Source organism: Thamnophis sirtalis, unplaced genomic scaffold, assembly GCF_051295495.1.
Source record: "Thamnophis sirtalis isolate CommonGarterSnake01/CBP01778 unplaced genomic scaffold, rThaSir2_p1.2 scaffold_8, whole genome shotgun sequence".
In the NCBI taxonomy this organism is placed as follows: domain Eukaryota; kingdom Metazoa; phylum Chordata; class Lepidosauria; order Squamata; family Natricidae; genus Thamnophis; species Thamnophis sirtalis.
Window position 1 is genome coordinate 52,239,263 of NW_028261388.1, and position 13,858 is coordinate 52,253,120.

At 33.2% G+C, this 13,858-nt stretch overlaps 1 protein-coding gene across 4 annotated transcripts in view; it reads left to right on the forward strand.

Moving 5' to 3' along the window:
- TTC3 (tetratricopeptide repeat domain 3) overlaps window positions 1–13,858 on the forward strand; it is a 70,155-nt gene that overhangs the window by 22,989 nt on the left and 33,308 nt on the right. For all 4 annotated transcript variants that reach the window (XM_014056239.2, XM_087721648.1, XM_087721647.1 and 1 more), the window contains 11 exons: window positions 640–715; window positions 2,282–2,419; window positions 4,224–4,304; window positions 5,002–5,114; window positions 5,970–6,096; window positions 7,539–7,658; window positions 7,775–7,876; window positions 8,653–8,745; window positions 9,689–9,750; window positions 13,071–13,198; window positions 13,279–13,596. In XM_014056239.2, coding sequence (XP_013911714.2) covers window positions 640–715; window positions 2,282–2,419; window positions 4,224–4,304; window positions 5,002–5,114; window positions 5,970–6,096; window positions 7,539–7,658; window positions 7,775–7,876; window positions 8,653–8,745; window positions 9,689–9,750; window positions 13,071–13,198; window positions 13,279–13,596 — 1,358 coding nt within the window. The remainder of the gene's footprint in view (window positions 1–639; window positions 716–2,281; window positions 2,420–4,223; window positions 4,305–5,001; window positions 5,115–5,969; window positions 6,097–7,538; window positions 7,659–7,774; window positions 7,877–8,652; window positions 8,746–9,688; window positions 9,751–13,070; window positions 13,199–13,278; window positions 13,597–13,858) is intronic.

The following is a 13,858-nucleotide window of genomic DNA, read 5'->3' on the forward strand; positions in this document are numbered from 1 at the left end:
CTTCCGTACAAAATGCAATTGTCTCAAGTAAAAAACTTCTTCCTTGCATTTTTTAATAAAAATACAAATATTGTACATTGCAGAATCAAATACTGTGACATGTTTATATCTAGAATTAACACAATATACCCCTGTACACCTAAGAGTTTTTCTTTAAGAAGTAAAGATAATGCCTGGCTTCTCCACAGTATGCTTGAAGTAAGCAAGTGTGAATGAGTTCACTGAAGAATTAAATGTAATTTTAGTGTGTCCTTAAGACCTTATTTCATTGTTAGTACTAATTGACTGATCCACGATTTTTCTTTCTTCACATTCTAAAATAAATAAATTATTTTTAGAGTTTCTCAGTAGTTATACATTGTCAGTTAAGAAAAAAAAGTTTTATTATTCTTTAACTGTAAATTAAGGAATTAAATATTCCACATTTCATATATCGTTAATATATTTCCCAAATCTCTTGTTTGATATTCAGATACTTTAATTTTAAGAAATTTATTTCAGCATTCTTTTTCATCAACATCACTTCTATCTCTTTCAAATCCCAAGAGAGAAATATGCAATAGTCTGTAAAAATACATTTTTCAGAGATGAGAAAGATTCTTAACCAAGAATATTATTCTTAAATTGTTTTAATTGCAGAGAACAAGTGAATTTGAAAACTGATTCTAAAAAAGTTGTAGAGAAACATAACTTACAATGTGGAAATGTGCAACAGGTAAAATAATAAATAATACATTATTTTTTAAATATGGGAAATATAGCAAGCATATGAATTTACTGATTATGGAAAAGTTGCTGGATAGAATATATGATTATTAAATTGCTGAAATATATGCATAGAGTTGTACAATAATCTTGACCATCATTAAAATGCTAATGTTTATATTAGGAAATTTTGTTGCTAATTTTTTGATATAGAAATTAAATAAATAAAACTATTTCATTTCAGGTAAAGCTCAGTATAGATCAGTGTGTTTCTCTGGACCAGCTAGTCTTTAGAAATATTCTATAGAAAAAGGGGATTTCATCTTTTTTTAAAGTCAGAAAACATCTAATGTCAGCTTTACTACCTAAGGTTTTAAAGGTAGTCCTTGATTTAGAACCAGTTGTTTAATTACTGAAGTTCTAACTCAGAAAGAGGCTTCTGGCCATCATAAAACATTACCCCATGGTCATGTGATCGTGATCTGGGTCTTTGCACTTACGACTAGTTGTCAAGCATCCCACGATTATGCCATCACTATTTGCATTCTTTTCTGACGACTTCCCCAGAAAGTTAATGGTGAATGTGGCAAGGAAGTTTGAAAGCTGCTGCTACCTGCTGAAGGATTTCCTCTTTCCTCCATGCATTGTGGGGTGGAGATGAAAATTTTCTTCAGTCTTCAGAAACAAAGCAGGCTCTTTTAATATAAAGGCTATTAGAATATAAAATAGATGTAGGTAAATACAGGTAGTCCTGAACTTAGGACCAGAATCTTTGAATGAAGTCATTAAGCTAGATGCCTGCTTGACCACTTTGCTAAATGACTGCAACTGGGAAAACTGGGATGATTGTGATCATTGAGCAAAGTGGTCATGTGGGCATGTAGCTTAATGACAACTTCACTTACATCTATTTTATATTCTAATAGCCTTTATATTAGCCTGCAATAAATTTGGATAGAAGAGTCTTGTAGACCTGTAAGATATATAGCAAGGTAATCTTTTTCAAACATAAAAGAACAGAAATTGATTCATGATGAAAAAAATAAAACCATTCAATGAATCTGCTCTTATTTGCGAGAAAAAATGTAGGTCTTTAACTCAAGAATAATTTGAGGGTTCTTTGTGTATGCCATGCAATAGGGGTTGGGACTATTTTATATTGTGAATGTATAACATTAAAGCAACAAAAAAACGTAAATTAAAATTAAATAAATAAATAATTTTCCTGGGATGATCCACAAATGTAGAAATTTGATTAGTTTTTTGAGATTTTGGTGACACCCCCCCCCCCTCAAAATTTGGGACGGTCAGTAGAGTATAGGTGTTGTATGTGCGATGGCACTGGCGTCATCACATTTGGGGTAGGAGTGGTCAATGTCAGAACCTGTTTATATTATTAGACTATAATTTCTATTCTTATTGTTCATGCAGTATAATCTAATGCTGTTGAAATTCTGCTGAAGTGTTATTGCTTGTCTAGGATATAGTTTAAGTTTTCTAGAGGATTTTTCTTAATCAGACTACAAAGTATTTTTTGATATAATAAAAACAACTATCCTTGTTTTGGATTTTGTAGGGAGAGGTAATACCTTCATTAGAAATGTTGAAGACATATATGAAAAATGGATCCACATCTTTAATAGATCAGTGCTTTCACAGTGCTGAACAATCATTTGCATTATCTTTAAATATGGTAGATCCATCTCAATTACAGGTAACATAAATTATTCTATAATCTTCTTATAGTAATGTTTATTTCTTAATGAAATACGCTATGTATACTTTTCCCAAAATGCTATTATTAAAACTATATTTATAAAGAAGCTTATGGTTTCCTATATTAAATATGTTGATGCCAGAAAAATATAATTAGATATTGGTAAAAAAAATTATGTCCATGAACAAATTATCTATAGGAAGAATATGTAAAACATACACAGTTCAAAATGTTCTGGATGAGAAAGGCTTGGAACAAATTATGTTTTCTCTAGAACTTTGTAGACAATTTGGATGAAAGCAGGTAATTTTATTCAAAAATGGTTTGAATGTGTTTCACTCACACGTGTGGCTCCTTAATGAATAATTAGTATCTGTATGTGATACCTCTCAACTGTTTGAATTCGTTCCTTCCTGGTAGTTGACAATGAATGTATTTAGATATATTTAGCAGAATGCGTGGATTTGCTTGTTTTGACCTTTTGCGAAAGAAATGTAATGCATTTATGTGCTTTTATGAATATATACTATCTACAAAATGAAACTGCATAACAGCTAGTTCCTATAGTTCTCAAAGAGTTTTAATTTTTTTCTGTAAATTAGGTAGTCAATCCATAGACTAAAAATTGTAAGAACAAGTAACTAATTTTTAATTGAATGTGAGAGTGCATACTATCATTTAGCTTTAAATCTCCAGACACTTAGCTCTGAATTTACTTCATGGGTCCCTATTATGACTAAGATAAAGTCAAAGCAGATGCAGCAACATTAACTTGCACATAGCCACAAACTTAGCAGTTGATTGCCCACTGCAATACATAAAAGTCAGAGAGTTTATATATGGCTATATTTTAACTATGGGCTTCTTTCTCCTAAGCTTCCAAATTAATGGATTAATTAATGTATATTTGGCAAAACCCTTTATGTATTTGGAGGGCAGTATGTAATGGCTCCCTAACTTGGAGCCATTTGTTGCTGCTTCACCAGCCTTAATATTTTTTTCCATATGATGGAAGTCTTGAGATATTACAAGTTCTATTTCTTTGGAAGACAACTAATTTAATATATACATTCTTCTAGAATTTGTATTTTTTCTACAGATGAAATAAAACCATTTCAGTGATATTTTTAGTATTTAAATTAAGACAAAATAATTTAAAAGAATAAGTTTTCAGAAAGTCTAGATACTTTTTAAGAAATGAGGTAGTAACACGCAGGATAATTAATATCTTAACAAATACCTGGCCACAGTTGGAAATTACGTACAGATAAAAAAACATGAACTGAATGAGAATAATCATTTTGGTGAATAGCGTTTCAATAGAAGATTGTAGTTCTGTTTTTTCTGAACCATTCAGCATCCACATCAACAGTGACAGGGTAAGTTACTGTATATAAACGGAGAGCAAATCCTGCTCTCCTCTAGCATTAAAGATATTAACCTAATCAGATAATGAGATATCCACAAGAAAACAATTATGCTCAGAGAGCACCAAGGACTCCATACTTTCACACTTTTCAATAGTATAAACTAAGATATTTTTCAAGACATCCATTTGACACCCATTAATTCATATCAGATGTGTTAATTGCTACTTCAAGGTGTTCTAAACATTTGTTCATAATGGCCAAGTTTGTATCCCGTTCTAAGCTACAGGAGAAAGGAACGGATGAAAGAGTAGCAAAAGGCAAAGAGTTGTATTATGCTTCAGTATTGTTTATGATCAAACTTGTATTTCTGCCAGAATATGGTAACAATAAACATGTGCACATCTTCTAGTATTTTTTTTTAATAATTGCAGTGTCTGAACCTTGCTCTCGTTGATTATGTTGTGATCATGTATGGATATGCCAGTGCTCTCCTAGGAATAGGACAGCCTGAGGTAAGGTTCCAAGCTATGATGTTTTTTACAAACTACTACCTAACATAAAAGTGTGAATGTAAGATGCTTTAAATGGGCATGATATTAGTTTGAGTAAAGCTTTTTCAGGTCAGCTCTTTGCTTTTTTCAGCTCTTTTCTTACATCAGATTTTCTACAGCTATTTTTTTTTTAAATCAAAACTGAAATATTGCTTAGGGAAAAAAAGGAGAAAGGAAGACAATAATTCTTAGCATGAAATTTGACTAATACTTATATTTATTATGATATCATTTAAAGTAGCTGAGTAGTTGAACATTTGTGAAAGAAGTGTTCCATTATTTTATTAATAATAGTTGTTCATACAATATGATCTTAATCAGTTTCTTCTTAATTGTTCGTGTTTCTATAATGGAAAGATGTTTGAAAGTTTTCAAACTCTATTATTGTCTCCTAGATAATAATGTGCATCAGAGGAATCTACACATAATAGAACTGCTCTCAACAATATTATTATTATTGTTATTATTTATCATAGCATTTCTTCTGCTAAGATAAGCTACTTTCAAAAGCAGAATTTATCAATTGGTGTTAATTAGTAGAATGAAAACAACAAACTATATGCCTCCTGCAATCTGTACTTATTAATTGTACTGTAAATGGCATTTGTATATCTGAATGTTTGCACAGTGCTTTTGATCTTTTTCATTTCTTCCACAGGAACTAAGCAAAGCCAAATATCATTTTGATAAAATAATTGAGCAATATCAGAAAGTGAGATTCAACTGCTTGGCACATTATGGAATTGGAAAAGTATATTTGAGACAAAATCGGTGAGTAGTACCATGATAATGGTATAATTGGTTGGAACTTATTCATATACAGACTGATTAATTAGCATTTGGGCTTTTCTATTTATTTTATTTGACAAATTCATAGCCCATTCAAGGCACTCCTTTCTCCTCCCATTGTTTTCTGTCTCTTGGCCTCTAGAAGGAGTCAAGTTCACTGTATACATAAAAATAAAAAGGGAATGGAGAGTATTTGGAATTTCCTGACAAAAAACAAGTCTGAATCAGGTTTCGCTATTGATTTGACCTGATATATTTTATTCCTCATTGCTTTGCTGCTTTTCTCTCTAAGGAAAGGATGTGCTATCTTCTTGACATCTAATAAAAACCTGGGAACAGGAGAATTAATCCATTGTCTCTTGTCACTGCAAAAAGGATTAACTAAAGTGCAGGCATCTTAACAGTACAGTGGATATAGAAAAATAAACCACTTCAGAATTTTTTCTACCTTTAACACAGTACATAAGCAGTAGAATTCAACTGAAAAAGAAGCAGAAATCTCTTGGGTAGTAAAAACCTATAATAATGTGGTTGCATAAGTATGCATACCCCAAACCCTGGCATTTTAATGGGTGTGCAGACTTTCTATATGCACTGTAACAGTTATAACATTCCAGAAGCCTGTCCTATAAAAGAACTGGAAAAATATGTTTAGATAGTGGAATCTATTTGCCATAATGTTCCTCCTTTTAATTACTTTATGAATACTTTTTTCTGAATTTATATTACACACTAAATCACAATCCAGTCAATTAAAATTTAACTAGGAGGTTATGTGAACACAGCCTACATTTTTTTGGAATTGTATAAACTATGAGTCTTTTCATGTGCATGTAGATTTTCTGAAGCTCTAGACCAATTCATGAAGTCAAAAACTATGGTTAATCTTAAGATTGTACCTGGAGTACTGACATGGCCTACGACGTCAGTAATAATAAAAGAGACAAGGTCAGAAGCATTACAAGTAAGTCACAATGTTTTTTGTACATTTTATTGTACTTTTATTTCTATAAGCAATCTGACATGGTGCCTTTCTGGAATATATTTTTCATTATGACAATTGCAAATGAACAGAATTCTAAGAGCCGAGGTGGTGCAGTAGTTAGAGTAGTTAGGCTACTTCAGCTGACTGCTAGCTGCAGTTCGGCAGTTCAAATCTTATCAGCTCAAGGTTGACTCAGCCTTCCATCCTTCCTAGGTGGGTAAAATGAGGATCCAGATTGTTGGGGGCAATATGCTGTCTCTGTAAACTGCTTAGACAGGGCTGTAATGTACTATGAAGCGGTATATAAGTCTAAGTGCTATTGCAAAGTACTATTGCTATGTATATCCCACCTTTATTGTTTTCATAAACAATTCAATGCAGTGAACTTATCAAATACTCCTTCCTTCTCAAATTTTCCCCATAATAACAACCCTTTGAAGTGAGTTGGGCTGAGAGAGAGTGACTGGCCCAAGATCACCCAGCTGGCTTTCATGGCTAAAGTGGGACTAGAACTCACACTCTCTCATTTTCTAGCCAGGTACCTTAACCACTAGATCAAACTGGCTGGTTTTTTTTATTTCTATTTTCTTTTTTCCCCTGATTTCAGAGTGTATTATCTTTTAGTATTGTTAAAGTCCTCAATAATTTTTTTTAAACTAAACAAATACTATATAAGGCAGTGCCTCTGGCTCTGAAGATTCAAGACTTTTTGAGGGCAATAGATACTCCCTGACCATAGTTCTATCAATCTTATCCTTTAATCATACTTCATAATGTTCTTCATAGGCTGGCAGAGTCTATCCTTTTTACTGAATAAGTCTGTGTCAAATGAGTAGTTCTGTCTTGTCTTTGTTATCTATTAGCATTCTGATCAGAAATCAGCAGTTTAAATTGGGCTCAGAGGGAATTCCTACACATTGTAAAAGATTTCCTATGCATAATAAATCAGCATTTGTTAGCTGAAGAACAGGATGGTTATGTTGTCAATTAAAAAATGATGCTTTAAATGTCTTTAACCTGATTGAATTGATAAATTAACTGAGAAAATGCTTAAAATATCCATGCTACTGTTGTAGTACAGAAGGCAGCTTGCATTGTTTTAATAAAGCTGAAAGCCTTGAGTCAATCTTAACTGACTGTACAATTACTATAGTAGTAGACAAATTCAGACAATGATTTTCTAATTGGTGAAGAAAGATCTCTATATTAAAAATTGAAATTAAAATATTCAGTCTCTCACTTAATGTGATATTTTATTGTACTGTGTATTTAACAGTTATATATTTGTGTGATGTACACAGATGTTCTTTTGCCTTAAATGTCATCTTTCGAAATTGTTCTTAAGGTTAGCAGTGTTTAGCAATACATAATCTCCATGGAACAAGTGACAGTATACAACTTTGATTTTTTGGGGGTCATAGGTTATATTGGAAGATTGTATTACAGAATGCAAGTTTTCCCCAAAACCAAATGCAGTATGTCGTTATCAGCAATGCCAAGCACATAATGTCAAAATATATTTTAATGACCCAGTTTTCAAGGTAAGTATTATATTTTAATTATGTTGTAGACATTTTTGGAAAACATAATACTTTTCTAGTACTATTTATTTGTGCTTCATATTTTTGCAGGGTTAATATTTTTCTCCAAATTTCAGGGTTTTATACGTATTGCCTGCTGTAAACAGTGTATAGTAGAATTTCATTTAAGCTGCTGGAAAAAAGTAAAAGCTACAAGATATTGTGATAAAAATGATAAGGTAACTTCTTGAAATTCTCTTCTTTGTGAATGTTGCTTAGTTTTTTTAATAGAATTGAATTTCATAAGTTAGGCTTGCTTGATATGCATCTGTATGATCGTTATTTGTTATCAAGATGTTTTCATCCATAATAAGGGAAATTTATAGCTTCAGGTTTATATAAGCTTCAGATCATTCAAAGAATGTAAGGGATTTTTTTTCTTATTCAGCCATGTCTGATTCTTGGAGACTCCTTGGACAAGTCCCTGCAGTTTTCTCGGCAAAGTTTTTTTGGAAATGGTTGCCATTGCCTCTTTTCTTGGGCTGAGAAAGAGTGATTGGCCCAAGGTCACCCAGTTGGCTTTGTGTCTAAGATGGAACTAGCATTCCCAGTCTCCCACTTTCTAGACTGAACCACTACAATATATGTAGCATTATATGAAAAGGAGTTATTTCTTGTGCATTCTTCCCTTATTGAATTTTGTTTGCAGTTTGCAAAATAACCTAATAAATTTTAACTACCCTGAATGAACTCAGTCAGTTATGAAGTCTTTAAATTCAAATTGCTAAGGATGATAATAAAAACATGGATCCATTCATTACAGTAAATATTCAGCAGTAATAATGTATAAATTAATATTTGAAAGGAAATAGAAACAAAATAATAAAATAATGGCATAGCTATGTATCATTTATACAACGGCTATATTCAGTGTAAATTCAAAAGTAATATGTTAATTCCACAAATCTTGCAATGAAATCCTGTCCACAGATACATTTTCTCCTAACGTCCACAGGATATTCTTCAAGAGACGTGTTTCACTCCAGATTGTAGTGGCCTTATTTCTAAAATCACTGTCTTCAGTTCTTCTGGTATTGTCAAATGTGAAGTAAGTATTGATAGGTGTTTTTTTTTAAAGAAATCTTTCAGTGGAATCAAAATGTTGAGATATTATTTTGCTGCGGACAAGAATTTTTGATTTAGTCATTTGTGCTTGCTGTGCCAGTTATGAATGAAAGGATCCAAGAATGTAGATTTCAGAGTTCTCCTGATTTCTCTAAAGCAGAAAGTTTCTTCCTTCCTGTTAACATCCAAGGCAGTTGGGAAATTCATGCTGAATGGACAAACAATAAAGAAGAAGAAATACATATGCATGCAGTTTGCCCCATATCACTTAAATGCAATTCAAAGAGTAGCAGTCTGTGTTATTAAACCTCAGACTAGCTGGGAAGAATAGTTAAAAAAATTAGGTTGTTGCTGAAAAATTATACAGGTGGGTTTTGTCTGCATCATGCCCTTCCAGTAGATGAATTTCTGAAAAGGGTAGTTCTTGCACATGCAGATGCCTATCCACCTTTTTGTGGATGCACACATAAAAACCCACTTCAAATGTCCTCCTCTAAACAAAACCACTTATCAAAAATGTTGATATGCAAAACCTCTTACAATGGATAACAAGCTTGGTAGGTTTTTTTCCCCCCAACTGCAGGGATTGACAAAAAACTCTGATGCGAAACCATTGATAATATGACCATCATTAATGAAAACTACCTTTATAACAATATTTTCAGCTAATTTTGATAGTCTAGAAAAATGATGGATGAAGTGCAGAACCTGATAACATTGAAATGAAAAGAATCTGCTGAATAGCTATATTGTAACATTGAATAAAATAATATTTAATTTATTTTACCAAATAATGCTTGTGGTCCTAGTAAAGCATACTAATATGAATTAATTTAATAGCATAGTAGCATCTCCTTTATTTTAAAAACCACAATAACATAATAAAGAAAAGGAATATTTGAAGCTGGTATTTTTTGCTTCCCTAGTTTGAACATAAAATAATAACCAAGAATCCTCCAAGGCCTGTTCTAAAACAGAAATGCTCGAGGTAAGTTTCCAAACTCTCCAGTTAATAATTTTTTTAACAATATATTTCCAGTAAGAAGAGATGAACTAGCAATGTCATTAAAAATGCTATTTCTTAAAATGGGATATACAAAGATATTGCTGATAGTTTGCCCGTGGTAATTGTGAATACTTTGATTTCTTATCCTCCAGCCTTGAATTACGTATGAAGGTTAATAGGACTTCTCTAAGTCACTTTGAGCTAATGAGTAATAATATTCAAAAGTTTCTAAGCCCCGTACAAATCAGCATTTATCAACATTTTAATTTTAATTAGATTTACACTTGGAAAAGAATATTGGTTGTGAATGGCCCACAGTACTGTAAATACAATCAGTAGTCATACAAATTTGTGGCTTCTATTAATGATTATTTACATAGAATGTAGAACCATGTTTTAGAATTTAGAATAACAGAGTTGGAAGGGACCTTGGAGGTCACAGGAAGCTTTTTTTGGTATTTTTTACTTTTGTCACAAGCCTTTGTTCATTGTGAGCCTTAGCTTTCCTTAGGTTTTTACAGACTCAGGCTATTTGCTGATATCCTGCCTTAGTTATTTGCCCCTCTTTTCACTTTTTGTACTTGTCTTTTTTGTCTTTCAATTTGTCAGAGAGTTCTTTATGCAGCTATGCTGGTTTCTTTTGTGAGCTGTTATTTTTCTTCTTCATTGGTATTGTGATAGACTGGGCTTTTATAACCTCATTTTTCAAAATTTCCCAAGCTTCTTGAGTTGTTTTCCCCTTGAGGATTCTCATCCATGGAATCCTTTCCAAGCTCTCTCTTAAGTTTATTGAAATTAGCTCTCTTAAAGTCCAAGACTCTAGTTTGACTTTGTTCTATTGCTTGTGCTTGCATAATGTTGAATTCCAATATTGCATGATCACTCCCCCCCCCCCCCAAGGTTCCTGTAGCTTCAACACCTATCATTTCATCTCTGTTAGTGAGAATTAAGTCCAATGTGGCTGATCCCCTTGTTCCCTTCTCTACTTTTTGGGAAACAAAGTTGTCTACTAGGTTTGCTAGGCACCTGTTGGATCTTCCACTTAGTGCACAGTTTGTCTCCCAGTTGATACCTTAGTTAACTGACTAGCAAAAGCTTCATCTATTTCTTCTGTTTGGTTTGGTGACCATAGTATAGACCTATTGCAATGTCATTTCCCCCCTTTAATATTCACCCAAATGCATTCAAGATAATTTTCATCATTGTTGTGCTCTATTTCTGTAGAGATGTAGTTATTTCTTATATATAATGCAACTCCACGTTCTCTTTTATTTGGTCTATTCCTTTTAAATAATTTAAATTCCTCCAACTGTATGTTCTATTTGTGTGTTTCAATTCCCCAAGTTTCCGTAATGGCAACAATATCATATCTGCCCTCATTTACTTGAATTTCAAATTCACCCTGTTCACCCTCATACTCTGTGCATTGGTGTATAAACATTTGAGTCCATTTTGATTAACCCTGTGTTTACTGTCTACATAACCTGTGTTGTGCCTGACTGCCCCTACTTTCTTGCCACCTGTCTGATTAGTGCACATGGTATAGTGCTCACTATTAAATGCTTGGTTTTGCTTGACAGCAAGGTTGATAATCTTACTTGCACAAATATCTATGTTACATGCACTGATAACCCTATGAATTTTAGATTGCTGGGGGCAGAAATGTTCTGTATCCATTAATTATCTGTCCCCACTGTTCAGTTTATCCAGAAAATCTGTGAATTTAATGCCAAGTAACTCAGCCCCTTTCTTGGATGGGTGCAAACCATCTCTTTTGTACAGTTTTTCATTGGACCAGCTGCAGACATTATGACTAATAAAACCAAAGCCTTCCCTTTTACACCACTCCTTTAGCCACACATTAAAATCCGCTACATGCTGGCCTTTCCCTTTCTGTCTCTTATATACTGGTGAAACCTCCGAAAATATAAGCCTACAACCTATACTACTAAGTTCATACCCCACACTCTGGAAATCATTCTGCACAGAAAGTACATCTTTTTGGGACAGATCATTTGTGCCAAGATGTATAATAGCATCAGCACAGTCCTTACTGGCATTCTTGACTATCTTAAGAATACGCCTCTTGTCTCTGCTGCCAGTAGCATCTGGCAGATACCTGACCTCTTTCAGAACCTCCGTATCCTTTCCTAAATTTATATCCCTTACAATTGAATCATCAACCAGAAGGTGGCTTCTCTTTTTGGATACCTTGCTCTTCTTGTGTGACTGATGTATAATACCTGATTTACACTTTCCCCTTTCCAAAGTAAGTTATTTGAGTTATGATTATCACAACTACTTTGACCTGTCACTTTAGTGTTCATATTAAGGTCAGCAAGGGCTCTGTATCTGTTATGCTGGGACACAGCAAAACCTTTGTGTTTATAGTTCACAGCTCTCACCTTGCCAGATTCCATGGTTGTCCATACTGCCCTTTTCCTGCAGGATCTTTGTGGTAGGGGGGGCTGATAGCATGGCAGCTCAATAGAATGGATGGGTTGAATTGGGCACCTAATTTCTGTTCGGAAAGCACAGATTAAAGATTCTATATAGGTAATCTGTCCATGTAGACTAGTAATTTGTTTACAGAGAGGACAATATCCAAATTTAAAAAGAGTATTGTGAAAGAAAGCTGCAAAACAAGTATTACACTGAACTAAGCCTGACAAAAATTAAGGTCATTTTGAAATAAAATAAAATCACAATCTCAAGCGCACTAACCCTGAATGTATTATTGCTATTTTTGGTTTATAGTTATATGATTCATGCAGGCCACTAACTTTGTCCTCTGTACTACCTCTCAGTCTCCCCCATTCACAGCCAGAAGCTCCTCCCACCAGCCTCTGGAAAGTTAAAATGCTTAATTTTGTTGAATGTAATAGAGCTTTGTGGGAATGATGCCATTATAATTGGTTCTTTTGGAATTTTATGTGTCATTTCATGAAGCATATATTAATTGTGTAAATCTTAAATGTCCATATTAGCCTGTATTAGGCTACAGACAATTATCCTGGTTGCTAAAGTTCATGTACAATTTAATTAATAAATTATGACACATTTTAATATTTAAAGATTATGTCACCTACTTGTCAAAGTGCTTCTTAATTTCATCTTCACTGAGAGCTGTCCATATGCCTGTTGCGCTCACATAGCTCTTTGGCTAGTTCCTCTTTGTTTTCTCAAACAGCAATTGGGCAATATAATTTATGTATTTTAAGCATTCATGGTTTTGACTTTTCAGTGGTGACATATGCTTATATTGTTAAATGTAAGGCTCAGTCTTAATTGCTTTGTATCAGTTTTAGGAAGTTACAAGTAAAAGAGGAGAAAAAACTGAGAAGGAAATTTATAAAAGAAGCAGTGTCCTTCAGAAATCTTGACGTATTTCACAGAAGTAACATTGTGGCAAAAGATGATAGCTTTAAAGGTATCTGAATATATATCTATACATTGATGCTTTGTTTATATCACGAAAGTTTGTCCATCACAGTATTTGCTTTATCTTAGAAAATATTCCGAAGAATTTTTTTGTTGAGGATACAATCCTACAACTTATTGGACGGTATAAAATGACCATACAAGATGGTGTACATGATGCCTTCAAACTTCTGATTGAATTGCTTTCATGGTGGGTACTTAGTGAAGAGGATTATGCACTCTTTTCAACAAGTCGTCTATCATCGGCTGAAATAATGGACCAGCTCATAAGCTTTTTAATTGCTAAAAATGATAGAGTGAAGACAAGAATTTTTGTACATGTTGTAAGTGCATTTGAAGAAGTGGATCCTAAGCTACATGACTGGATGAAACATCTTGATAATAATGGTATGGTCATGTTTTCTATAATCCTGTAATAAATCCTTTATTGTTTCACTCTAGGACTAAAAGTACTGTAGCTCGTGGAATTTATGAATGAGGTTTGTTTATCTTAAAGAAGAGACTTTTTTTAGTTGTTGTAAACTTGGAACTATTCTTATTCATTCTGACCTGCAAATTCCCTTATGCTTTGTTCTTAATGAAAGTTAAGATTATTACAGGTAGTCCCCCACTTACAACCATTTGGTTAGTGACCTTCAAAGTAACAATG